This window comes from Diadema antillarum, unplaced genomic scaffold (assembly GCF_040938485.1).
Source record: "Diadema antillarum isolate AM-2024a unplaced genomic scaffold, OU_Dant_1.0 seq00000817_RagTag, whole genome shotgun sequence".
Classification (NCBI taxonomy): domain Eukaryota; kingdom Metazoa; phylum Echinodermata; class Echinoidea; order Diadematoida; family Diadematidae; genus Diadema; species Diadema antillarum.
The window spans coordinates 26,043-50,000 of record NW_027271695.1 but is presented as its reverse complement, the minus strand read 5'-3'; the positions used below and the strand labels follow the sequence as shown (position 1 = coordinate 50,000).

At 38.0% G+C, this 23,958-nt stretch overlaps 1 protein-coding gene across 1 annotated transcript in view; it reads right to left on the bottom strand.

Annotated features, from left to right (window-relative positions):
- Nucleotides 1-23,958, bottom strand: part of LOC139739761 (solute carrier family 12 member 4-like) — a 77,012-nt gene that overhangs the window by 33,834 nt on the left and 19,220 nt on the right. Inside the window, exons 3-7 of the mRNA XM_071650359.1 lie at nucleotides 13,019-13,095; nucleotides 11,877-11,990; nucleotides 7,570-7,719; nucleotides 2,467-2,652; nucleotides 820-1,055 (exon numbers count right to left, since the gene is read on the bottom strand). Coding sequence (XP_071506460.1) covers nucleotides 820-1,055; nucleotides 2,467-2,652; nucleotides 7,570-7,719; nucleotides 11,877-11,990; nucleotides 13,019-13,095 — 763 coding nt within the window. The remainder of the gene's footprint in view (nucleotides 1-819; nucleotides 1,056-2,466; nucleotides 2,653-7,569; nucleotides 7,720-11,876; nucleotides 11,991-13,018; nucleotides 13,096-23,958) is intronic.

Here is a 23,958-nt window from a genome sequence, read left to right as displayed (position 1 = left end):
TACCCCACCCTATAGCTATGCGCACAATCACGCGTGAGTTGTTTTTGCCCCTCAGGCAACATGTCACCTGACAGCATGGAACCTCGTCCATATGTAACGTGTTAACAGTCAGGTTGGGCACCATTGCTGTTGCTAACACTTATCACTGCTTGCAGGACACGTATATAGTCCGACCTCAGTTATCCTGCCACGTCAGGACAGGTGGGCATCTAGATAAGTGATTTGGCCAGATTCAAAGAGAGATATGCTCAAATGCATCACTTTCTGGCACATTATGCTGGGGGCATACCATATATGTTATTATCAATTGATGAATACTATCATGATTATTTGCATGGTATTTTTCCGTTTCATTATTCAAAAAATCTAAAAATAGAATGAAATGTGAGTAAAAATCTGTTCTCTTCTGATATGTCTGCATGTTTGACTGACATTGACCGAGACTGAGATTGAGAGTGTGACTCCTTGTATACTGCCGCTGTATCCGCACCACTGCAGTGCATTGCCAGTTTAGACTAGTGCGGTATCATACCATTGTCTCTTGCAGTTAATATGGCTGAACTTCAAATACCGGTAGTGCACACAAATTTTGCAGATTTCATAAAGTTATACTCCCAAATCTTTCACAGGAATATAGAGACCACAAGTATTAGAGACTTGTCACCAAAAATGCATGAAAACAGGAAAAAAATAGTGTAGTAAGCCAGCCCTCATCCGGAGAGTAGAGAGATCCGGATACCCGGTGAGTGATGGCAGGATAACTGAGGTCCGACTGTACTTCACAAAATCAAGTTGCACAATTAAAGAATAGACTCTGACCGGAGACCGTGCGGAGTGAAGAAGCCAATGTAGATGCAGAAGATGGTAACAATGACGCAGGCCAGGAAGAGGAGGGCGCACTTGTTGACGTACTTGACGCCGACGAAGACGAGCAGGGAGAGGATCGCCAGGATGATGGTCCCGTACACCCGCATGTTGTTGAGCAGGGCGGCGCTGGGGCCCCCGCTGTCCGACGTGATGTCCCCAAACAGGGATATCTGTGGGGCGATGTAAATCTGGGCAGAAGAGAGATTGTACATTGATGAGGACTATGAAGAAAGTGTACTTCAGTCAGTCCAAAGTCTGCACTGACTGGCAAGTTCTGAATGTCTTGGTTTTGATGATTACTTTTATTCTTCACACAGTTTTCACTGAAAAGACAGCTTACGAGATCTTAAATGCATGCTCATGAAATCTCCAAAATGGTTCAGAATGGCTATAAAATGTCTGTGTCAAACAGACTTACGACAGTATACCTTACAGTATCAAAACACTAATTGTAACCTGAGCTAGCACTGACCAAAATTTAATCTGCAAAATATCTGTAATCTAGAATGAGCACAGAATAATAACTCACAGTTTTCAAGTGGGAAGAAAAAGTCATCCATGCCACGATTATCCAACATTGACCAAACTCTATGCTGCTTTTAAGATCGAGCCATTAGCTTCCAGAAAAAACTAGAAATGTCGCTACAGCGACTGGTTATACCCCCGCTTTCAAAACAACATTTCATAAGCTTTGGTCAAAAAACTGAGGAAGTAGTTAAATCCGCAAGATCTTTCCTTGATCTTCAGCCATTAATATGCCGTTACCATGGCAACGTACTTTCGGGTACTGTCGAAAAATGCGTCTTGCACATCTACAACTAAAGGCACACATCTGTACCAAGTTTCATGGAAATTGGGCAAAAACTGAGGAAGTAGTTTGCAACACAAAATTTTCCATCACTTTGGTTCATAATATGTGAGCTGTTACCATGGCAACATACTTTTTGTCACTGTCAAGAAATGTGTCATGCTGACCTATATCCTAAGACAAACATTCAATATGAATTCCATGAGAATTGGAAGAACACTGATGAAGCAGTTTTGCCATGAAGCATTTTGCCCTATATTTTACCAATAACATGCCGTTACCATGGCAACGCACTTTTTGCCACTGCGGAAATATGTGTCTTGCACATTAACATATTCAGATGAACATCTGTATCTAATTTCATAAAAATTGATCAAAAACTGTGGGAGGAGTTCGCGACGCAAGATTTGTACCCATTTTTGCCCATAATATGCCGTTACCATGGCAACGTACTTTTGGGTACTGTCAAAAAATACGTCTTGCACATCTACAACCCAAGGCACACATCTGTGCCAAGTTTTATGGGAATCGGTTGAAAACTGAGGAAGTAGTTCGCGACGCAAGATTTGCAACGGACCGACCGCCCGACCGATTGCCCGACCGCCCGACCGATTGCCCGACCGCCCGACCGACCGACCGCCCGACCGCCCGCCCGACCGACCGACCGCCCGCCCGACCGCCCGACCGACCGCCCGACCGACCGCCCGACCGTCCGCTGATTCCTATATACCCCCTTCAAACTTTGTTTGGCGGGGGTATAATAAAAATTAGGCAACCTGTTGACATCTTACCAGGAGAATTTCTATGGCTCCGAGGATGTACATGGCGGATGCAAATGTGGTGCCGAGGTAGAACAAGATCCCAACTGCTCCCCCAAACTCCGGGCCGAGGGCTCTAGATATCATGAAGTAGGACCCTCCGGCAGGCACCACTCCATTGGTTGCAATGGCACTCATTGATATCGCAGTCAGCATCGTCTGAAAAGGGAGAGAAGGTGGGGCAATATTATCTCAGGGAAGTGGTTCAAGTGTGCAATCAGTTGTGAGGGGGTTACAAAAGAAAGGAACAAAGGAATGATAGGTTCGCTGCAACTGAAAGATGTCGGGGTGTTTCATAAAGATGTTCGTAAAGTTATGAACGACTTAAAGGCGCATAGTCCCGGTAGTGTAGAGGACGCTGTTGATGATGCTGCCGATCACCGTTAGCATTGATACGAAGATTGCCGAAGTTGAGCTGTCATCAAGAGTAAAGCGCGTAGGTGTTGCTAAGCAACGTTGCCTTCGTTGTCTTCTCTGCACATCATGCAGTCTGTAGTAATGCCAGGGTGCGTGCATATGTGTTTCTTATTATGACATCACAAAAGAAGTTTGCTAAAGCTGTCATCCCCCTCAGCCGAATCATGAGCCGAACTGTGATCGGACCACTGACTACGGTGGATCGCACTTCTTCGGACTCGGGAAATGGGTCACAGCGTAAGCGCTAAAGAGGAGTCGATAGCGTAGGTCTCTATAGGAAACTTGCGTCATGCGCCCGTGTACGCATTTGACTAAACCACCGGGACCATGTGCCTTTAAGAATGATTGGTGATCAATTCTTGTGCTGAATTATTAAAATTCTGAAAGGATAGCACATAAGAACTGATCACCAGTTGTTCTTAAGTCATTCGTAACTTTAAGAATATTTTTATGAAACACCCCCCTGATACCAGATTTGAGTCATTGCAGCATTGCGATACATATGCAAAAATAACTTAGACAAGACGTCTATTTCTGCTCCACAGAAAATTATCCAGGCAGTTTTGTAACTGAAGAAAGTAGCACCCACAACTGAAAATTTGAGCAAAACGGAACAAATGACAGGAAAGCCCTAACCATTTAGTTGTCTGTGGTTTCCTACATGCACTTTTAATAGAAAGTGAAATCTTGGTCCCACACACGAATGTAAGCAAGTATTTCCATTGTGCACAAGATTTTCTGAACTGTATGCTGATGGAGATACAAATACGTGAAATGAACATAAATGTCATATTCTAGAATCTGAGCGAAGAATGACACTGGCTCTGTTTTGGATTACATCTATTAAAGAATATAATGTCTTTGGTCATTACTGGATAGACTCCTGAAAAAACAACAAACAAACAAACAAACAAACAAACAAACAAACAAACTGTGTCATTGCAGAAACAGTGAAATTTGTGACATTTCATGTATTGTATGCTACCCAAGGGGAATCTTTTCCAAGTGATGTCACAGTCATATGATCAGAACAGCCCGTTCAGGGGGGGGGGGGGGGGGGGGGGGCTACATTGAATGGCATTAAAATGGCCAATTGTCCCGGAAATGCATGCACTCTTGCTCAAATTTTCATCGATCTTTCACATTATTTCACAAAAATGGCTTCCATCTTAAGGTTCATTTTCCTAGAGCTGAGGATATCTGGTGGGAATAAAGAGAAATCTTCAGTAATACTCTAATCCATCAATTTCAAATGTCAGGACAGCCAAATACTTGAGTTGACAGTGTACCAATTAAACCTTAATTCCGATCTCATAGAATGATAGCGCTCGGTGGAAATCAGAGAGATTTGCAAAACGTGGAACTACACATATACACAGTCTACTTCAAAATTTTTAGTGTACACTGACTTTCTTTGTATGCTAATGAAGTTTCAACCTCAAGATGACAATTATTCTCTGCAATGCAATCCCAAGATCAGCAATTTCCTGAACAGGTATGACAGAATCTCTCATCTTCCCCTATTTTCACATTGTAAAATCACTTAATTCATTGGTTTTTTTTTAATCATAAGCACTCACTTGTACACCTTCTCATAGCATCAATACATTGCTGTACTCCCATTTTACCTTGTTCTAATCAGCACATAACATTTTGAGGGCTTTTGAATTTTTCATAATCATAATATCAACACACATATTTATTTTTTGTCGAAGAAATTCCTGCATTAGATTTCAATTACAAACCTCATCAAAAAAGGCTTACACTTTTGTTGTGGTTGTTGTATTTAATTAATTGGGGCAGGAAGACGGAGAAATGACATTCAATTATATCTCTCCATGGATCACAGTTGCTACTGGGAAACAAGGATTAACATAAATGAATATCCGCAGCTATCAGTCAGCATAAGGACCTATATATCCTTTCATATGAATCCATTTAAAGTTTCTGACCAGTGCTTAAAGATGCCTCAGAGAAAGTTCACTGTTGAGAATTTCTTGAGAGAAGAAAGATTGCTACAAAAGGACCATTGATATCACAAGGAAAAAATATCCTCCAAGAGAACAGTTGTGGGTTGCCTCATTTTCTTTCTGCAAAAGGATATTTTGTAGGCAAGACCTAACCACCTTTAGTATTAATGAGTTACAATATCAAAATCTTTTATTTCATTATACTAGTCTTATTCTTAATTTGTTATTATTATTATTATTATTATTATTATTATTATTATTATTATTATTATTATCATTATTATTATTATCATTATTATCATTATCATTATCATTATTATCATTATCATCATCATCATCATCATCATCATTATTATTATTATTACTGTTTTAAACAAGCTCAGGATCCACCTAACAGCTGCTAGTATGCATCACATACCAAATCTGCTAACAAGACACATGAACACATGATCCTCTGTGTTATGTGTCTGGATGTCTTTCAGTGCATGGCAGTTGATCTCACAACACTTCATATCACGTGCCTTCGTGTCTGTGACTGCATGACATTTGACCCCCACTGCTGAGTGGATTCAGTCGCCCATGACCTAACAAGCCGGAGTGACAGTCATACACGTATGTACCTGACACCGCATAAGTGCCAATGATGCAGACACCACTCACTACAGTAGTGTACATGGTGACTAATTCTGATGCATCATGGCATCTTATCATGAACATCGCACAAAATTCTTCCAGCTTCATCACTGACTAGGCTGCACCTGTACGTTCTGCTAGGTTCTGAAAATTCCTTGATAACCTACAGCCACTGCAGGTTATCAAGGCATTCAATGTATATATACTTTTTGCACGCAGCTACTGTAAACGTGGAAATTTTCGCGGTACATTAATTTTCGCGGATTTCGCGCTACGCTCGGCTAGCGCGAATTCAAAAACGCGCGAATATATCTTCACAATTTTCTACGCACATTTTGAACGGGATGAATTGTGTGCGCTTCATCGATGATACTGCTACGTAGTACAATGTACAGGCATGTTTACGCTACTAGTACTGTGCGAAGAGACGATACCCTAGATTGCTGTGTACTGTAGCATGCATGTGTGCACCGCACGCATCGATGCTACAGTCCCCCGTGACTACGGTACTAGAGTCACAGCTGTACTACGTATTTGAGTGCTTGTACTCGCAGTCGAGCCGCTCGCTACGTCGCTTGTCGTACGCTGGCATAGCAAGCTATGTAGCAGAGGCTTTGGATGAAAGCAGTGAATGTGTACTACAGTAAAGTAACCTGCTGCGGAGCGCGAATTTAAGAACCCACGAATACGTTTTCGAGCCGCTCAGCGCGAAAAATTAATCGAGCGAAAATATTGACGTTTACAGTAATACATAACATTCATGATATATCTCTTCAGAATGTATCTTGTCATTGATAACACAAGGATACAAGGATATTGACCAAATCGTTCAGACATTCCATCATAATTTTTGAGTATGTCAAGTGATATATATTTATTTTCCTGCTGTCAGCATTGAAATTTTTGCAGTGTTGAAATTTTCACACATTTTGTGCAACCAAAAACCAGCACAAAAATAAAAGCACACAAATATTTTTGCTTGCAGTATGTTCCAGTAGTTCATGTCTTGATTACGTGGAATGAAAAACACGCTGAAACTCATCTTACCCGGACAAGCAAGGAACATTACTCATGCAAAAATATCCACTTTCACAGTAAGTAGTAGCATAATTATTTACATGGTTTCAGTGACTTGCATTAGCATGGTAACAAAGAGTAACTTAAAACATAACCTCTAAGGCACACTTCCTACTTAACAAACAGTGGTCATACTGTTTGTTGCTTACACAGCATCACATTTCATGATTCTGTATAAGCACATGAGTGTCATGCTATCCTCAAAGATTTCCTCATCTGCTCTTTTGATTTTGTTGTTGTTTCTACAAAACCAGCGTTAAGTCGATGAATGGTCTTTGAGCAACATAATGACAACAGAATCTCTCCCTCAAACGCAACTCATTTTGAAAAAATATCCACTTTCACAGTAAGTAGTAGCATAATAATTAACATGGCTTCGGTGACTTGCAATAGCATGGTAACAAAGAGTAACTTAAAACATAACCTCTAAGGTACACTTCCTACTTAACAAACAGTGGTCATGCTGTTTGTTGCTTACACAGCATCACATTTCATGATTCTGTATAAGCACATGAGTGTCATGCTATCCTCAAAGATTTCCTCATCTGCTTGTTTGATTTTGTTGTTGTTTTTACAAAACCAGTGTAAAGTCGATGAATAATCTTTGAGCGCATAATGACAACAGAATCTCTCCCTCAAACGCAACTCATTTTAATAGAAAAATCGTAACACTATATACAGTAAAACTAGGAGCATTCACATTATGAAACTTTCACAAAATTGGAGCCTACGGTCTTTTTCATGGCATAAAACTTAAATTGTCCCTTGTATTCTATACATTGTGTACAAAAAAACTTTTCACATGTATTTTACTTTCGCAAATCTTGGTTCATCGCCAAATTCGTGAAAGTTTCATTCTCGCAAAAATTTCCAGTATTTACAGTGTATATAGCCTGGGTGTAGCAACTAAAAACAAAACCTACAAAAATTGACAATGCGTGGCTAGACGGATAAGAAGAGACGTCCAGAGAGAACTCACCGTGCAGCACGAGACGAAGACGATGAAGAAGCACTCGAGGGCCCCGGCCGTGCCCACCTGCCAAGCAAGACGGATGAAGAGGATGACGCCTAGGATGTTCTGGAGGCACGGCAGGTACACACCCATCAGGGTTCCCATCTTGGGTGCTGTCTGTAGGTGGGAGATCATGATGTGGATCCAGAATGTCACTTGCCATTATAGCAGTTTTGGTGCTGATATTTAATAGTTTTGATAATTGATGTTCGGTGCAATGAACACATTTCACTTTCATCCCTCCAGTGGTGACCTGGATATATCACAATCTGGTTTATAATCTACAATGTGTTCATTTGTATAATACTGCAATGTACACTGTATGTTCTATACAAACATCAATATGCTCAAACAGTTACTGATTATACCAACTATGTGCATACTTGCAAAAAAAAAGTACTTGATAAAGGAAAAAACAATATAACTGGTGCATTCAATCACAGCAAACACATTTTGCACACTATGTCTTATAATACACGATAGCAAAACAGCTTTTGATATCAACATGCACTGTACACAAACACAACACACACACACACACACAGGCGTGAGCACACCTTTAAGCAAAAAGAAAAAAAAAAAGTCCAGTGATGTGTAAGCAAACACACACATTTTAACTTAAAAGTTATCGAATAAAACCACCCAAGTGCTTTCCTACTCTGATTAATGTACATAAATTTCTGGGAGATACAATGCATTTAAGCTACAGTAATTTCTGACTGCAAATTTATAAAATTAGATACATTGCATTTCACAAACATAACGGCAGTTTCAAATGATACTAAAGCTGCAAAGTCTTCCTAATTCTGCACAAAGCTTCCCAAAAACTTGAATTCCTTTTCATAACATGACAACTTGAGCAAACTATTTCCTTCTGAATTAGGAATTGCTGTCAACCATTGCGATGCATGTACATGGATTGCTCTTGGGGATCTCCCTGATTATAATATGATGAGATAAAGGCAGGCAGTCCTGTGATGATACCATGGAACATTAAAAAAAACATGTCTAGTACAATGTACAAGTAGCTAGCTCCATAATGATAAGAATAACAGGCTATAAAAACTACCTCAAGAAGAATAAATCATACCATTATTTCAGATCACCTTGAAAAAAACAAAACAAAAACAAAACAGAACAAAAGACAAACTAGTAAAAAATATTGTATTGCAGCCCAATACTCACAAATTTATGCAAATTGACTATTCAACACAATACCTGCCAGCTATGCAGTGATACCACCAACATTCCACAAATTCTTTAGGGGTACATATACGGTCACAACATTATCTTTTCAATAGGATTCTTAGGTCGTTGGAAATCCTATTCAAATATGAAAATTGGAATTCCTTTGGATAATGAGGACAATATGTCAAACAAATAGACTAGACAACCAGTACCTTTTTCATAGTGCTGTTAGCACCATCACTAGTAAAATGATCTCAAAGCAGTGAAGAGTAGTTTTGCTTTGGTTTGGTGTTTTTTTTTCCTCAAATTCCTCTTTGGCACAACATCACCCTCTGATCTGGATAATATATATTTTCATTTCGACTAAAAAATCTGAATTTGCAAACCACAACTGTGTATTGATATTTGAATATATATCATGACTTGTTCCTTGTTCCCTATAAAGCAAGTGACTCAACTACACTTTATTCTTAAAAGCTACTTAAGTCCCATTCTCTACCTCCTCCCCTTCCCCCCCCCCCCCAAAAAAAAGATTCCTCATTTGACACGGATGAATTTGTGACTGTGCCCCCCTTTTGTAAGGTACCAGTATAGCAACATTGATTTTTGTATTCCAACATTGATTTTGTATTGATTCTTAGCAAAGTTCTTATTTAAGATTCTGATATTATAGTACATATATTTCAAAGGATGAAAGACATGACACATTCATCATAACCCTTTGGAAAAAAAAAGGTTAAAATTTATCTACTACCCTATCACTGGTCACTTTCTCTTAGAATCAAAGACGTTGACAAAACAGGTTTTGTTGCGAGACACCAAGCACAGTAAATCAATTGCTTGGTGAATCTCAAGGAAGAAACAGACAAAAGCAAGGCAAAACAGCAGCATTTTTTTTTTCAGTCAGTCACCAGAACCGCATTTAGAGTACTGCTGCACGGTGGTGAAAAGGGTGTTCTTGAAACACGGTGGGTATAAAATGGACGACGGAAAAGCTTTGCAACCAGGAAGGAGGCACCTCAAGGAAACAACATTTGAACAAATGAGAGTGTGATCCACCATGTAATTATTAAAAAAAAAAAAATCACATAGGCCCAAATTTACGAAGGTGGTACAATCTTGTCCATGGTTTAAACCGTGGACAAAAACCATGGGGCGCCAATTGTTGCATGGAATATTTCGTTACAAAATCAGTCATTCTGTTACATTTTGTCACAAAACATAACATATTCTGCAACGAAATATTCCATGCGACACTTGGTGCTCCATGGTCTTTGTCCAAGGTTTAAACCATGGACAAGATTGTACCACCTTTGTGAATTCGGACCATAATGTGTGTACATGTGGATGTAAACGAAAATGTCACTCTACCAGGGAAGTTTCGAGACGAAATGTTACATTCATAGAATATACATTTTCTTTTTACGGTCATAAATATATTTCCCTGTCCCTTGTACGGGGAATTTACAAGGAATAGCAAAAATATCACTGTAGCAATTTGCAAATCACTTCATTCTGTTCAATCACAATGACGTACAACCTCAAACTGGTGCATATTTGATGTTCACTGCAGTGGATAACTAGAGTTAGGCTTGCAGTGCAGTTCACCACAAAGGGTAAAAGTTAGTTTGAGTATAAATGTGGGCACTTCAAACAGAAAAAAAAAGAAGAAAAATCACTCAAGTACCTCTTTACATCGCTGTTTTGACCCACCCTGTTTGTCAACACATCAGGTGCGAATAAAGAATTCTCCATTTACATAAATGTCACATTCAAAAGAAATTGCATTGACTGATATCCATTCAAATGAACTGAATATTTCATAACAAAATTTTACAATACCAATTCCATGCATTGCTTCTCTGTATTTTGTTATTGTTGTCTAAACTAAAGCTTGATATTTAAGCAGCAACTAGTCACAAATTCCCGCCCAACTTTGGTCTGAAAATCGTGTTTCCTGCATCAAAGCTGCACATCTTTATTTCCCCCTTTTCAGTCCTAGTATTTGATTTTGAATGAGTTAAATGACATAAACTGTATATCACAGGTGTCAAAAGTGTGATACTTGAAATAACATTTTTAATCACACCTGTATGTACAGTGTATGTATCTACAAGATGTACAACCACAGTTACAACACAAAGGACAGTCCATTAAATTGTGCTGAATCAACAAAATATGCAAGATATATGTCCACTCAACAGAGCAACATAGAATTGGCACATCATGTAAGAGAACAGATTTGAACTTACCATGCAAGATATCAGCCCCCACCCCTCTTCCCAATCCCAATGATCACAAACTTTCAGATTCTAAGTTTTTTCTGTGATGTACATGCACAAAAAAGCCATGCCATGCAGTCAGATTGCAGTGTGGCTAATACTCTGATTGATATCACTTGATATTTATCATATTCAGTCAAGCATACCTAGGCAAATGAAAGGAAACAGACATTCACATTGATACAATACCCAAAATAAACGATTGTAGCATCAACACTGCCCATGCCTGAAAACTGGTTCTGAGATGTGTGGTGGTCTTTGAAAAAGACTAGATGGACAAATTGACTAGTGGCAAGTATAGCTGTGGTTGATGTCTTTTAAAGAGAAAGTGTGGCTAACAATAAGAAATATCCACTTGGCAAGAAACAATTTTGAAAATACTTGTGCATAGGTTTTAAGAACCTGTGGCTCAGCCACAGAATTGAAGAGAGAGAGAGAGAGGAAAAAAAAAAAAGACAAAGAAAAACCACGAGTAGATTCCAATACCCCATTTGATTAATTGCCTCTGAATGCATATTGACAATGCTCGGGATATGGATGTATTCTGTTTATCTCTTTACGCATCTTGAAAGACAGTGACGACTGACAAAGAGAGAGCCAGGTAGGTATGCGAAAACACTGGCATGCCTGACGAGCACCTGGCAAATACAACCTCTCCCTTCCCACCGAGGAGAAAACCCATCTCACAGAGATTCAGGGTAATGACTGAGGGGACGGTGGAGGAAAGAAAAAAAGAATGTGATGGGGATGAGGATGTTGCCGGGGGCGACGATGGAGGAAATGATGGGGAAATCATGTGCGTACCTTGACAGCTGTCTTCCTCTTCTCGTCGGGTTCCTCCGTGTGCTCTGGCAGCGTCTTGTAGTTTGCCAGGGAGCTGATGAGGGAAGAGACTTTGGGCCTCTGCTCCATCTCATCCTAACAGCGCCATTAAAAAAAAAGAAGAAGAAGAAAAAAAAAATCAACAGCAATAACAAGTTATCAAGGCTGGCCAGATGACTAATATGTTTACATGACAATAATGGGGCGCAGCTTTGGGATGAAAAGTCTACAGGTAGATTGCAGCTACCAGCTACATGAGGTAATAACATTTCTCATGCAGTCTTATATTTCACAGCTTCCAGGGTCATTCGAGTGTTGTCATTACTGCAAATCGATCGGAACCAATGCAGACGGTGTTACATTGGAACAGAATATTAATCTGGCAGGTAGCTTCACAGAACATGCATGTGACATTTACGTGCAAAATGAACTGTACTCATGCAATTCAGCATAATCCCTAAGCACTAAAGAATCCACTTCCCTAGCACTATAAGATATGTCATGAGGGGTCTAGGGCAATTACCCCCTGGGCAATTACCCCGCACCCTTCCCCTGGCCCTAATCATAATCCTAATCCTGAACCTATTCCTATCCCTAACTCAAACTCCTAACCCTAACCCTAACCCTAACCATAATCGTTACTCTAAGCTTACCACTAACCAGTATTTAGCCGGGGGGGGGGGGGGGGGGGGGGGGGGGGGGGGGGGGGGTAATTGCCCTCTCGGGGTAATTGCCCGGATACGGTCATGAGAATTGACAGAAATATGTACAGTGCACTCCCGTTATAACAAACAATGTTAGAACAAAATTCCAGTTACAATGACGTTAACAATTTAGGTTGCAACATTATCCACTCTATGTATTTCATTGTTTATTTGTTCAATTATAACAACATTTTGATATAACAAAAGAAAACTGCTGATCCCGAGGACTTCCTTATAATAGGAGTTCACTGGAACTAACTCAAGGACGAAAATTGCACTATTGGGTAAATGTCAAGGAAATCAGTCTGATCCAAGAAAAAGATTGTGGAGAACCACTAAAAAAATATGCCCTCATCAAGTAATGATGTAGCATTATGACATCATGAGGTTAAAACTTCAATGATTTGAAAGTTTGCTCACCTCATAGAGGGCCAGGTTCCTCTCGTGAATACCGGACTCGATGAACGCCATGCCATCGGACTTGTCGCCTCCATCACCTGTGGCATTGCAGGACAAACCAATGAAGTGTCAGTATACAGACCACACCTTGACCCTCGGACTGACCACTGTCTGCCATCAAGACCGGTCAGTAGGGTCAAATATGATATTAAGCAATACCCTTTAATAGCAAGGAAGTGATCTGCTACAATCAGAAAGAGGGAGAAAAAAAAACAACTAGTAGTTCATTAACTAAAACCCACAACCTTAATGTTGTAGATCCAAAGCCATGATAACCACTTATTTGAACGAATGTGGAATTGGCCATTAATTCAATTTATTAAAAATTCCCTGGTAACATTAACCTGTTGAGGACAATCTGATTTTGCCATAACATGCATTTCCCATAGACAACTGCCCAAGTATACTTGGGACTAGTCTACAACGGGTTAACAGAGTAAAATTCTGAATTTTTACTGCAACTTTGTGAGAAAAGAGTACAGGATAAAGTTTGAACCATACGTACATTTTTGGTGATATTGGTGTTTTGGCAGAAAGTGTGTACTTGGTATTGAGTCATGTTCATACAGTTGTACGATAAAATACCATATTCTTAATCATGCATTGATAAATTGGTTCAAGGAAGCCCAAGAGACTTATGCCTATGATACATTGACGAGGGTGTGAATGCATGTATCTGAATTCCCACAACGACCAACCAAGAAGAAAGGGGGGAAAAAAATGATGGTAAAGATGATCAAATTGAATGACCAAACCAAAAGTTACCAATATAATAAAAATAAATAAAATGCAAAGTAAAGCCCTTGATGTGCCTGTTACCCTTTTAAAACAAATTCAGGTCTAATTTTGTCATATTATCCCCTTTCAATACTTATTACCAGAGAACGTAATTACATGTTATCATGTTTATTCTACAATTTCATGCTATACATTGTACACCTGCATACTTGTATATAGTCTGACGTAAGCATTCTACATTGTATTTTGCCAATTTATGAGCTATTACAAATATAATGTGTTTAATTCAATGCAAGCATTGGACACAACTTAAGTACAGACATGTACAATAGACATACAACAATTGTACTTTACACCAACATGAAGACAAATAATGTGTATTACATGATATTAGGCATTGTAAGTGTGGATTTTGTTAAAGCACAGTGGAACAGGACAACAAAACAGAGTAAAAAGAACAAAAACAAATAAAATCACAAGACAAAAGCAGTTTACATCACAGGACAAAGGTATAAGTGGCATTAAAGGGATTGTACAGTTATGGTTGAGACCTAATTTCAGGTTTCTAACATTTTTTGGTGATATAATGAGAAACCTCTTATAAAATGTAAAAGAGCATGTAATTCTATGAGGAATTCAATGTTTATTTGATAAAAATTGGTTCTGAAATGGCTGAGATATCAAAAAAGAATGATTCTAATAAAGTGTGGGACCCACACTTTATTACAATCGCTTTGTTTTACTTTGTTTTTTGATGTTTCAGTCATTCCAAACCCGATTTTCATCAAATAAACTTTGACTTCCTCTTAAAATGGTATGTTCTGTACTATATCATAAGCGTTTTCTTGGTATCTCGCAAAAAGTTAAAAACCCAATTCTCATCTCCACCAAAACTGTACTATCCCTTTAAATACTACAAAGTTAGTGATGCCATTACCACAAAAATTTACCACAACAGACTGCACATATACAATGTACAGTGATACAAAGACAATAGTTTTCACTTTGACAACCGAATACATTTGTATATACATGATGTACATCATAACTTAATCAGTTAGTAGGGTTTATCATATGGATAGGCATCAGATGCATGTACTGATATTGCACTGACATTTATATGACAGTTCATCAATCTCAGTAAGAATTAGTGGGCAAGGTTAGCATTAAGAACTTGCTTGGTTGAAGGACATACAATGTAGATTTGCTATTCAGATTTTCTAAAGAATAACACTCTGGTAAACAGAAATCCCCTAATACCCCTTTGGCTTTTTGATGGTTTCTGTTGTTTATCGTTCTTTTGAAAGGCATAGATATACATGTAGCAATATGATTTGTTTCACTGTTGAATATGACAAATGAAATCCCTCACTAGTATGACTACCCGTATAGTATCTAAGCTTTACTTGAGCCATAGATTCTGAGCAGTTTTAAGCTGCACCTGTGTCTTCCTCAAACTTGGTACATGTACCATAGGGACCTGAAACGGATTAGGATTATTCTTGATCACTGGTATAAATCCTCCTCAGACGCAGCACAATTGAACTTCATTAAGATTAATACATTCTCTGTGCACTACCATATGCCATGACCTTAAAAGAAAACAAAAAACAGAAAAAGATAATTCAAAAAATTTTGATAATCTAAATTTACATTGTATGTTGTATGAGTTGAACATTACTAGTATGTCACAAACTGTCTAGTAATGACTGCTATCATTGCCACAATAACAGATATTGTACAACATACGAGTATACTTGTGTGGGCAAACATTAATTACAAATGCTTGACTAAAAACAAAAAGACAAGAAAAAGTGACTCGTACAAAAGAAGGACTACATGTACACATTAAAGAAAAAAGACTCATAGGACAATCATTAAGCCAAGAATACTTCATTGCTCTTGCACAGTGTACACAATAATGCCAGAAAAAAAAAAAACATGATACATGTATTCAAAGAAGACACAAAATAATGTACATGATGTACATAAATCAAATCATAGTTAATATAATGTTTGCACTATTAATGAGAGGTGAATAAAAGAAATGATACTGAAAGGATGCCGATCGCAAACGAAAATGAAAATCCATCAATGAGCTGCTCAGGGTGAATGGTCCAGAGTGTGTACGTTCAAGGTGACATAATATATCACTTTGTTGGCAAAACTTGACAGGTCTGTACACAGAGACGTGGAAACCAAAAAATTAGGCCGCAATCAGGGTACAAAGAGCCATTTTATGCCCAATGCCAACAGTATGATGTCCGACAGAAAATGAATTGTGCTTCAACAAACAAGACGCTGTATGCACAGGCCTTTCACAATGAATACCTGCTTGCTACTGACGTCACCATGACAGAGAAAGAGCGTAACGATGCAACTCAACAATGTCTTTGAATTGATTTCGACAAACAGAGCAAGGTACAGCAACAAAAAATGATAAATATTCCATAAGAACCTCAAGTAAAATAAAGTGAAGAGATCTCAGTTTCATATGTTTTTCATGAAAGAGTAATATTGGCTAATACAAATGCATAAAAATTTGAGGAATGGATGATCCTCATTCCACAGCTTTCCCTGAAGAAACAGAAATCTTCATCATATTTTAAGTTTGTTGATGAAAAAAAAGTAAATGTGGTACAGTTTGTTGTTCTGATGTACAATGTAGTACTAACCTGTCACTGGGAAAGGAGCTGTGGCTCAGACTGCAGATGTCCGCAACAGAAACATGATTCTTTTTCCTTTTATTTATTTATTTACAAATTTATTTATTCATTTATGTACATTGTATGTATGTATGTATGTATGTATGTATGTATGTATGTATGTATGTATTCATTTATTTATTTATTTATTTATTTATTTATTCATTCATTTATCTATTTTTTACAAACCTAAATGTGTGAGAGTTATGAAATTACATCCTCCCTTCTTAACCTACATACTTACATACTGTAATGCTGTTTAAAATGGAAACATGAGAAATCTTCATATTCTATTATCTTCACATGCAAATTAGACACTCTCCATTCAGTTTGTGTGCTTTTTACTCTTTTTATAGTTAAGACAACTACAGCATAGAGTAGCACTGCACTTGCCTATGACAGAGACTACAGTCACTAGAATGGATACAGTTTGTTATTCTTAGGTTCATTATTCTGAAGGGTCATTAATCCAGAAATGAAGTAATGTCTGTTATTCCAAGGACTGGTTAAACCAAAGAGCTGTGTCTTCATTTTTACTGGCTGCACGCTGCCTCACAGAGGACGGTAGACACTGTAAACATGCAATTGCGCACTTGAAGCAAGAGTACAAGTAAGTGCACTTGTAGCAAAGGTTCTTGCACAAATCTTATTTCATTTTCAGATGAACGACCCTTCTAGACAAATCCTTTTTCACTTTCAGATTCTAAAACAAACCTTATTTCATTTTCAGAGTAACCTTGAGAATAATGAATCCTTTTTCATTTTTGGATTAACAAACCCTTTTAGTGTCAGGAGTTAGTGTGTTGTGGAATGACAAACCTTTTGAATTACAAACCTATATATTATTTCATTTTTGGACTATCTAAGGGGCCTCTGAAATAATGAACATCACCCAGCAAGTTCACCCCTTCTTTCCTCTGGTTTGCTTTGTGTTACATGATAGCCAAGAAAGCATTATTATTCATTCACTCTAATTTCTTTCAGAATATCAATCCCTGGTGATCTGTTCAATGAATAAAACAGGTCTCTTCATCAATTATTCTACAGCATGTTTATTTATTCTTTTTTTTTTTTGGTTAGCATTTTGTTTTTGTTTTTAATGCAGCATCCCAAAACCATACAGCCCACATACACTGTATCATATGTTAATGTGTGTGTCCTACTGGTTATAGACAGAAGAGAGCAAAATCATGTTTCTTATAACGTTAAAAATAGACATTTGAATTGCGCCTACAGTTAAGATGATTCAAAATTTTCGAAACTTAGCTTGTTCATTGATGAGCAGGCTTGATATTATTTCTGGATTTTATCTCATATTTCCTTTTTTTTTTTGGGGGGGGGGGGGAGGACAGTGATGGCAAATGATAGCTTTTGCATTAAATGCTGGCATTCAAAATAATTTGCCTTCACAAACGACAAAAAACATTTGTCTCTCAGTTGCAAAGTGCATGAATTCTTGCACAAGTTCTTAATTTGGATCAAATACCAAAAGAGCTTAGTTATGTGAAGGATTTGTCCCATGGCCTCGACATAAAGGACAATTAGTATCCATCTGTTTTGTTTGTTGAAAACCATCTACTGAAGCTGTGAAGCGACACAGCAGCTGCAAGTTCACTGGTGTGTTTTCGCAATCAGTTGTATCTTCCGGGCACCCTTCTCGGATAAATCTAATTTCAGGGAATCCCTCGCAGCAAATACGGGAGATAATTTGGGCATCCACGAGGCAACAGAGACTTGCCAGCAGCCGAACTGAAAGACAGCGCTCACTCATGTGCACATGTACATCTGCCCGTGTCAGATGGGCTGACAACATATTGCATATATCATGCATAGGACTACAGCGAACATCCTTGAGCGTTTCAAACGAGCTGAGTGAGGCATATGTTTGTTGGCTTGTGATTCTCTGATTCAAAAGTCTATGCATGACAGCATGTAATTAGTAAATCTATTGAATGATCATTGAAGATGAGATCCAAAGTTCTTCTTCGGGACAAATATTTTGGTTTTTCATTTTCTCTGCTGTACATGTACCTCATGTACATTAATGACAGATTTGGGGTATGCATGGATATTGCCAAACATCATATGAAGAAGGAAGGAGAATGATTATGGAGAAAGAAGATTATGTGTAATGTACAGTGTACACATGAGGATATAGAGACAAATATGATGAACAGGCAAGGGAAGAGAGAAAAATAGTTCATGAGATCTTTTTTTAATTGAAAAAAGGCCTTAATTAAATTTATATCAGTCCGCCTATTGAAAAAACATGTTCTCAATCAGTGGATTTGCATGAAATGGTCACTTTACCTTACATTTAGAACACATGAGGGTCAACTTCACGATAGCAGAGACAGTACTGCCAAAACAGACAATTTCTTAAGTGTGTGAAAATGTGAGTGTGGTGTATTAAAGAACTGAAGATTATTACACAGATAAGAAAAAGTGCACTAGCTCCAAGTTGTAGTGAGTGTGTACGTACCCAACAGTGAACAATTTTCATATACTGAAAACAAGAGACAAATAATAATATACATGTAGATACAAGGCACACAAAATGAACTTCCTAAAACTGAAAACTGATGCTTTAAACATTCTTTGAAATCAGAAAATAAGCACAGATAAGGCAAACAAAAAGTCACACCATTTGGTGTCTTTGTAAGGAAAATAAAAAAGACCATACATGTCTACAAAACATATGCATCAATCAAAAAAAAAGTGTAACTGTTAAAGTACAAGCTTGCTACATGTGAACATACACTGGATTATAAAAGAATAAAAACAAGTTATCTCCATAAGAATGACAGTGTCTCAGTCACTGAGCACATTTAATGCACCAGTACATACATCAAAATGCAAAAGTATAGAACCAAGCTCACATTCAAAGATTTCAGATAATAATATTGACATTTACTCACCACCAAGTTTGAACAAATGGGATAAACTATCCGCAATGGTGTGCTCTTCATTGAATGGTAAATGTTTCAATGAAAATGTTAACACAGTTATTAACTTTGTGGTATAAAAGACCATATTTCTGACTAAGAAATCAATTATAGGCTACATGCAATTTCCCAGGAACAGATCACTTTTGAAAGAAAATGTATTCCACAAAGATACATTGTATTTCTGCCCCATGAATACACTACAACAATGTAAAGAGATGATGTAAGCCGCGATGAGCAAAGATTTGAATGACCTCCATAATTCAATCAATCTGCTGGCATTTTACAAGCACTATCCTTATTTTTCACATTATATTTTTTCCCCATATCATCATGTACATGTACTGTTGTAGACAGCAAACTAATGTTCACACTGGACCCTGAAGTTTGCGTGAGATTTTTGCATCAAGCACCACAAAACTGAATTTTAGAGAACTGCATGAGTGACTGCGAAGCTCTCATGTTTCATCAGTCTTGAACTTTGTCCGTAGCGGCTGCCTCTGCAGTGTACGCACACCTGCACCATATGTACTCATCATGAAAGCACAGCTAAACAACAGTAGGGCTTGATGTGACATTTGTTCGACACGCTGACGAATCCTCTATTTCACGAATGATGTCAATCTCGCAACTGTAGCATGACATGGTGCCCTGCATTATAAAATGTCCTTACAAGGGAGCACAAGGAGCTGCGTCTTTTTCTATGGTAGGAAAGTGATGATTTGTAGGGGGTTCGTAATCAACTTCTATGATTATGTGCACACACGATGATGCAAATGAAAGATCAGGATTAATACCAGTTCAAGAGTGAAGTTTGTAGATGGAGGTCAATATTTGAATGGAACATTGTGCACAAAAATTTTGGGGAGCAAACTAAGAAAGTTTTCTTTACTACATGTATGATCATGAACATAATTGCTTTTAATACCAGTTCAAGAGTGAAGTCTGTAGATGGATGTCAATATTTGAATGGCACATTGTGCACACAAATGTTTGGGAGCAAACTGAGAAAGTTTTCTATACTACAATGTACGATCATGAACGTAATTGCTATCTTAATCATATTTGCACTGAGCAAATTCAGAAAGCCAACCCTTCGAAGATTGTTCTTCAAAAAATAGTCAGTGATGATGCAAAGTTTACTGACAATATTTCTGCAGAACTCTCAGGAAAATTCTATCTTCAGAAGATGAACATCCTTGATTCACTAGGCTGATTACTGGTAGCTGTATATTCCTCACTACCATTGTAATGTGAACAACACATTTTTTTTTCCTTAATAAAAATCATATTTTTCCCCCTTAAATCCCAGTGCCCATTGGGCTTTGATGGGCATTACATAGTAATGGCTCTCCACCCCCACTCTCTCCCATACCCATCCCATCTCCACCCCCACCCCCCCCCCCCCCCCCCCACCCCCAAGGAACAAACAAACATGAGAACATGGACCTAGAGCTACATACATGTATATTAAACCAAGAATTTTGTGATTTTTAGTTTTGTTGAAGTCAGACAGGATGCAGAGCAACTGTTGGCAAGATTTTTTTGTCTGGTCAATCTGCTTGACCAAAGAAAACTGAATTCTTGAATTATATCAAATCTACATTGCAAACACAGCTCTTATGCTTGATATTTTTCATCTTGATGCCATTTTCATAATCAACTACTTGAAAAATTTTACTAAAAATGAATGTCATGTGATGATGAAACTGGTCAAAGCATATTGTAGCGACAAATTGCATACAGACACATAATGATGCACAACATGAATCAGTTTGTTTATTGTGCAGGAGTACATTGTACCAAGACACTTTCCTCTTGCCTGATTATAAATGATGGCTTTAAAAAAAAATTTAAAACATCCAAAACTTTCTTTGAACACATCTCCACATATTGTATCCACTGTTCCCTCCATGATGATCAGTTGCAAATTACATGCACATGCGTATGTGAAACTCACTTTAATGTTTGAAAGTAAAACATGCATGTGATATGTTCTCATACATGTATATATTGGTTTCAAGCTCTTGTTGTCATGGGAGGGGGAGGGGTGTGGCAGGGATTAAAAGGCAGCCACATGATGAGGTGGTCATATTCCCTTGAGTCCACTGTCCACTGTCCACTGCAGTGGACGCCGGAGTGGAATGTGTACAATGTGTGATGTGTATGCAGGAAAGCTGCAATTACTGGAGCACAGCCAGTATGAACTCGCTTGTAAATTGAAACATTGCCACATCATTTCGGTTCACATTATACACTGTCTCGTCAACAGGATACTACTTTATCAAATCTGCATGCTAAATCATACATCAAGGCCCAATTCAAGGTTCAGAGCATTTCAAGCATCTCAGAACGTTCTGCCATTTAAGTACTTTAAATTGCTCATAAAAACAATCAAAAATGAAAAACAATATTAAACCTCTTCACTAGTTGTCTACTTTAAAGGACAAGTTCACCTTCATATACATGTGGATTGAGTGAAGGCAACAATATTAGTAGAACACATCAGTGAAAGTTTGGGGAAAATCCGACAATCCATTCAAAAGTTATGAATTTTCAAAATATCTGTACAATCACTGCTGGAGGAGAAGACTACTACAGTGTATGATGTCACATGCGTACAACGATATAAGGAAAATAAAAAGAGAATTTCACAAAACTTGACTTTTTGAATAAAGTGCACATTTCCTCGACTTGTTACTGACTTATGTTAGGGGTAATATTATTCCCTTTGACTTCTGAAAGAGAGAAGTCGAGGGTTTTTTTATTATGTGAGAAAAGTGAGAATATCTTGAATTTTCTTTATACTTTCTTTTCATAGTTGTACTCATATGACATCACAAGCTATAGCAGTCTTCTCATCCAGCCGTGACTGAGCAGAAACTTCAAAAATTCATAACTTTTGAACGGATTGTCCGATTTTCCTCAAACTCTCATTGATGTATTCTACTAATATTGCTGCATTCACTCAACCCTCATGTCTATGAAGGTGAACTTGTCCTTTAAGGACTAAAAGCAAAAGCATTCACACTTCAAAATTTTGTTTTACCATCCTCAAAAATAACAAAACAAAAACAAAAACAAACCCTATGATGCAAGACCCAGAATATTGCCACAGGGCAATGTACCGTATGTCCCCAAAAAAATTACAACGGGACCCTCCGCAATGATATCTTTAAGAAGATTGAATCAATCTATATGCAAATTCAGGGTATGAAACTATAACTCATTGCCCACATCTTACAGAAAACCCGATTCGATTTGCTTCAGTGGTCAAAGAGAAATGAGGAATTTTGTAGAGGATGTCAGGAATCTCTTCCCTCCAAGTTCTGTCTATCGTATTCACACACGAGAGCATCAAAGTGCTAAAATTGGAAGAATCAGACTCATATGACATGCTTTACAACAATCGACATTTCTCTGTGACCGCTTTGCCAAATTGAATGGGGTTTTCTGCAAAATAGAGCTAGGATGTTATATTCTAAGACCCTGAAGTAGCATTTAGACAGGTCAATCATATTGGGTGTTATCAATTCGAAAATCTGATTGTAATTTTTTGGGGGACATACTGTATAGCCATGAAAAGAAACACACAATGTCTACACAAGTGTAGTCCCAAATGGGAATCTAGTTACATGTGCCTGAAATAATCCTTGTTTTAAACTGGGCTGCAATTCAAGCACCATACTATGATCTGCAACTACATGTATACAATTGCAACACCATTTATTAGGCAGTAAGCATGCAACCAATAAGTTAATTTGTTCACTTCCACCACGACACTGACATCACTGACAACTCTAAACGATTGTGGCAAGAGTAAAGTGGTGAATGAGAGGGATGCCTTCAGTAAATAATCAGTTGCTTAATTCATCTAACCTTGGCATTAATTGAATGACCTCATCGAGTATGGAGAACTTTCCCCGATGGGATTGTGTAACTTTTCAGCCGGTATGATCACATGCATTGCACACAGGTTTGCACATGAATCATATTGTACAATATGTGATGCTGGATATGGCTATAAATGGGTGTTCAACAATACATGTATGTCATAATGCTATTTCCAGTTCTCTGTGGATGACATTAGTGTTACCGTACCTCAAAGAAGCACAATTTCCAATATCCCACAGCAGTAATACAAACTATTTCATCTGTGACTACTGGTCAAAATGATACGTCACTCTGCATGATATCATCAAATTATACAGTGAAATTAACTTTTAAACACAAGAATCATGAACGTGTACAAATAACCTTCACAAAGTGCAGGCAATATGACGAGACATGTGAACTGTTCACAGCGCACTGACTTTGCAGTGCCACGTAAGTTATGCACAATTTTGTTTTGGGTGTGTGCACAATGAATCACGCTAAAAACAAAACAGAAGTCCTGGAGATAAACCAGTACGACTGTGCATTTCAAGTGTTTAACTCGTTATCAATGCATCATTGACTTCAAAGTGTCAAAAGTGCAAGCACGATGCTAAACTCAGGCAAAACACATGTTCAG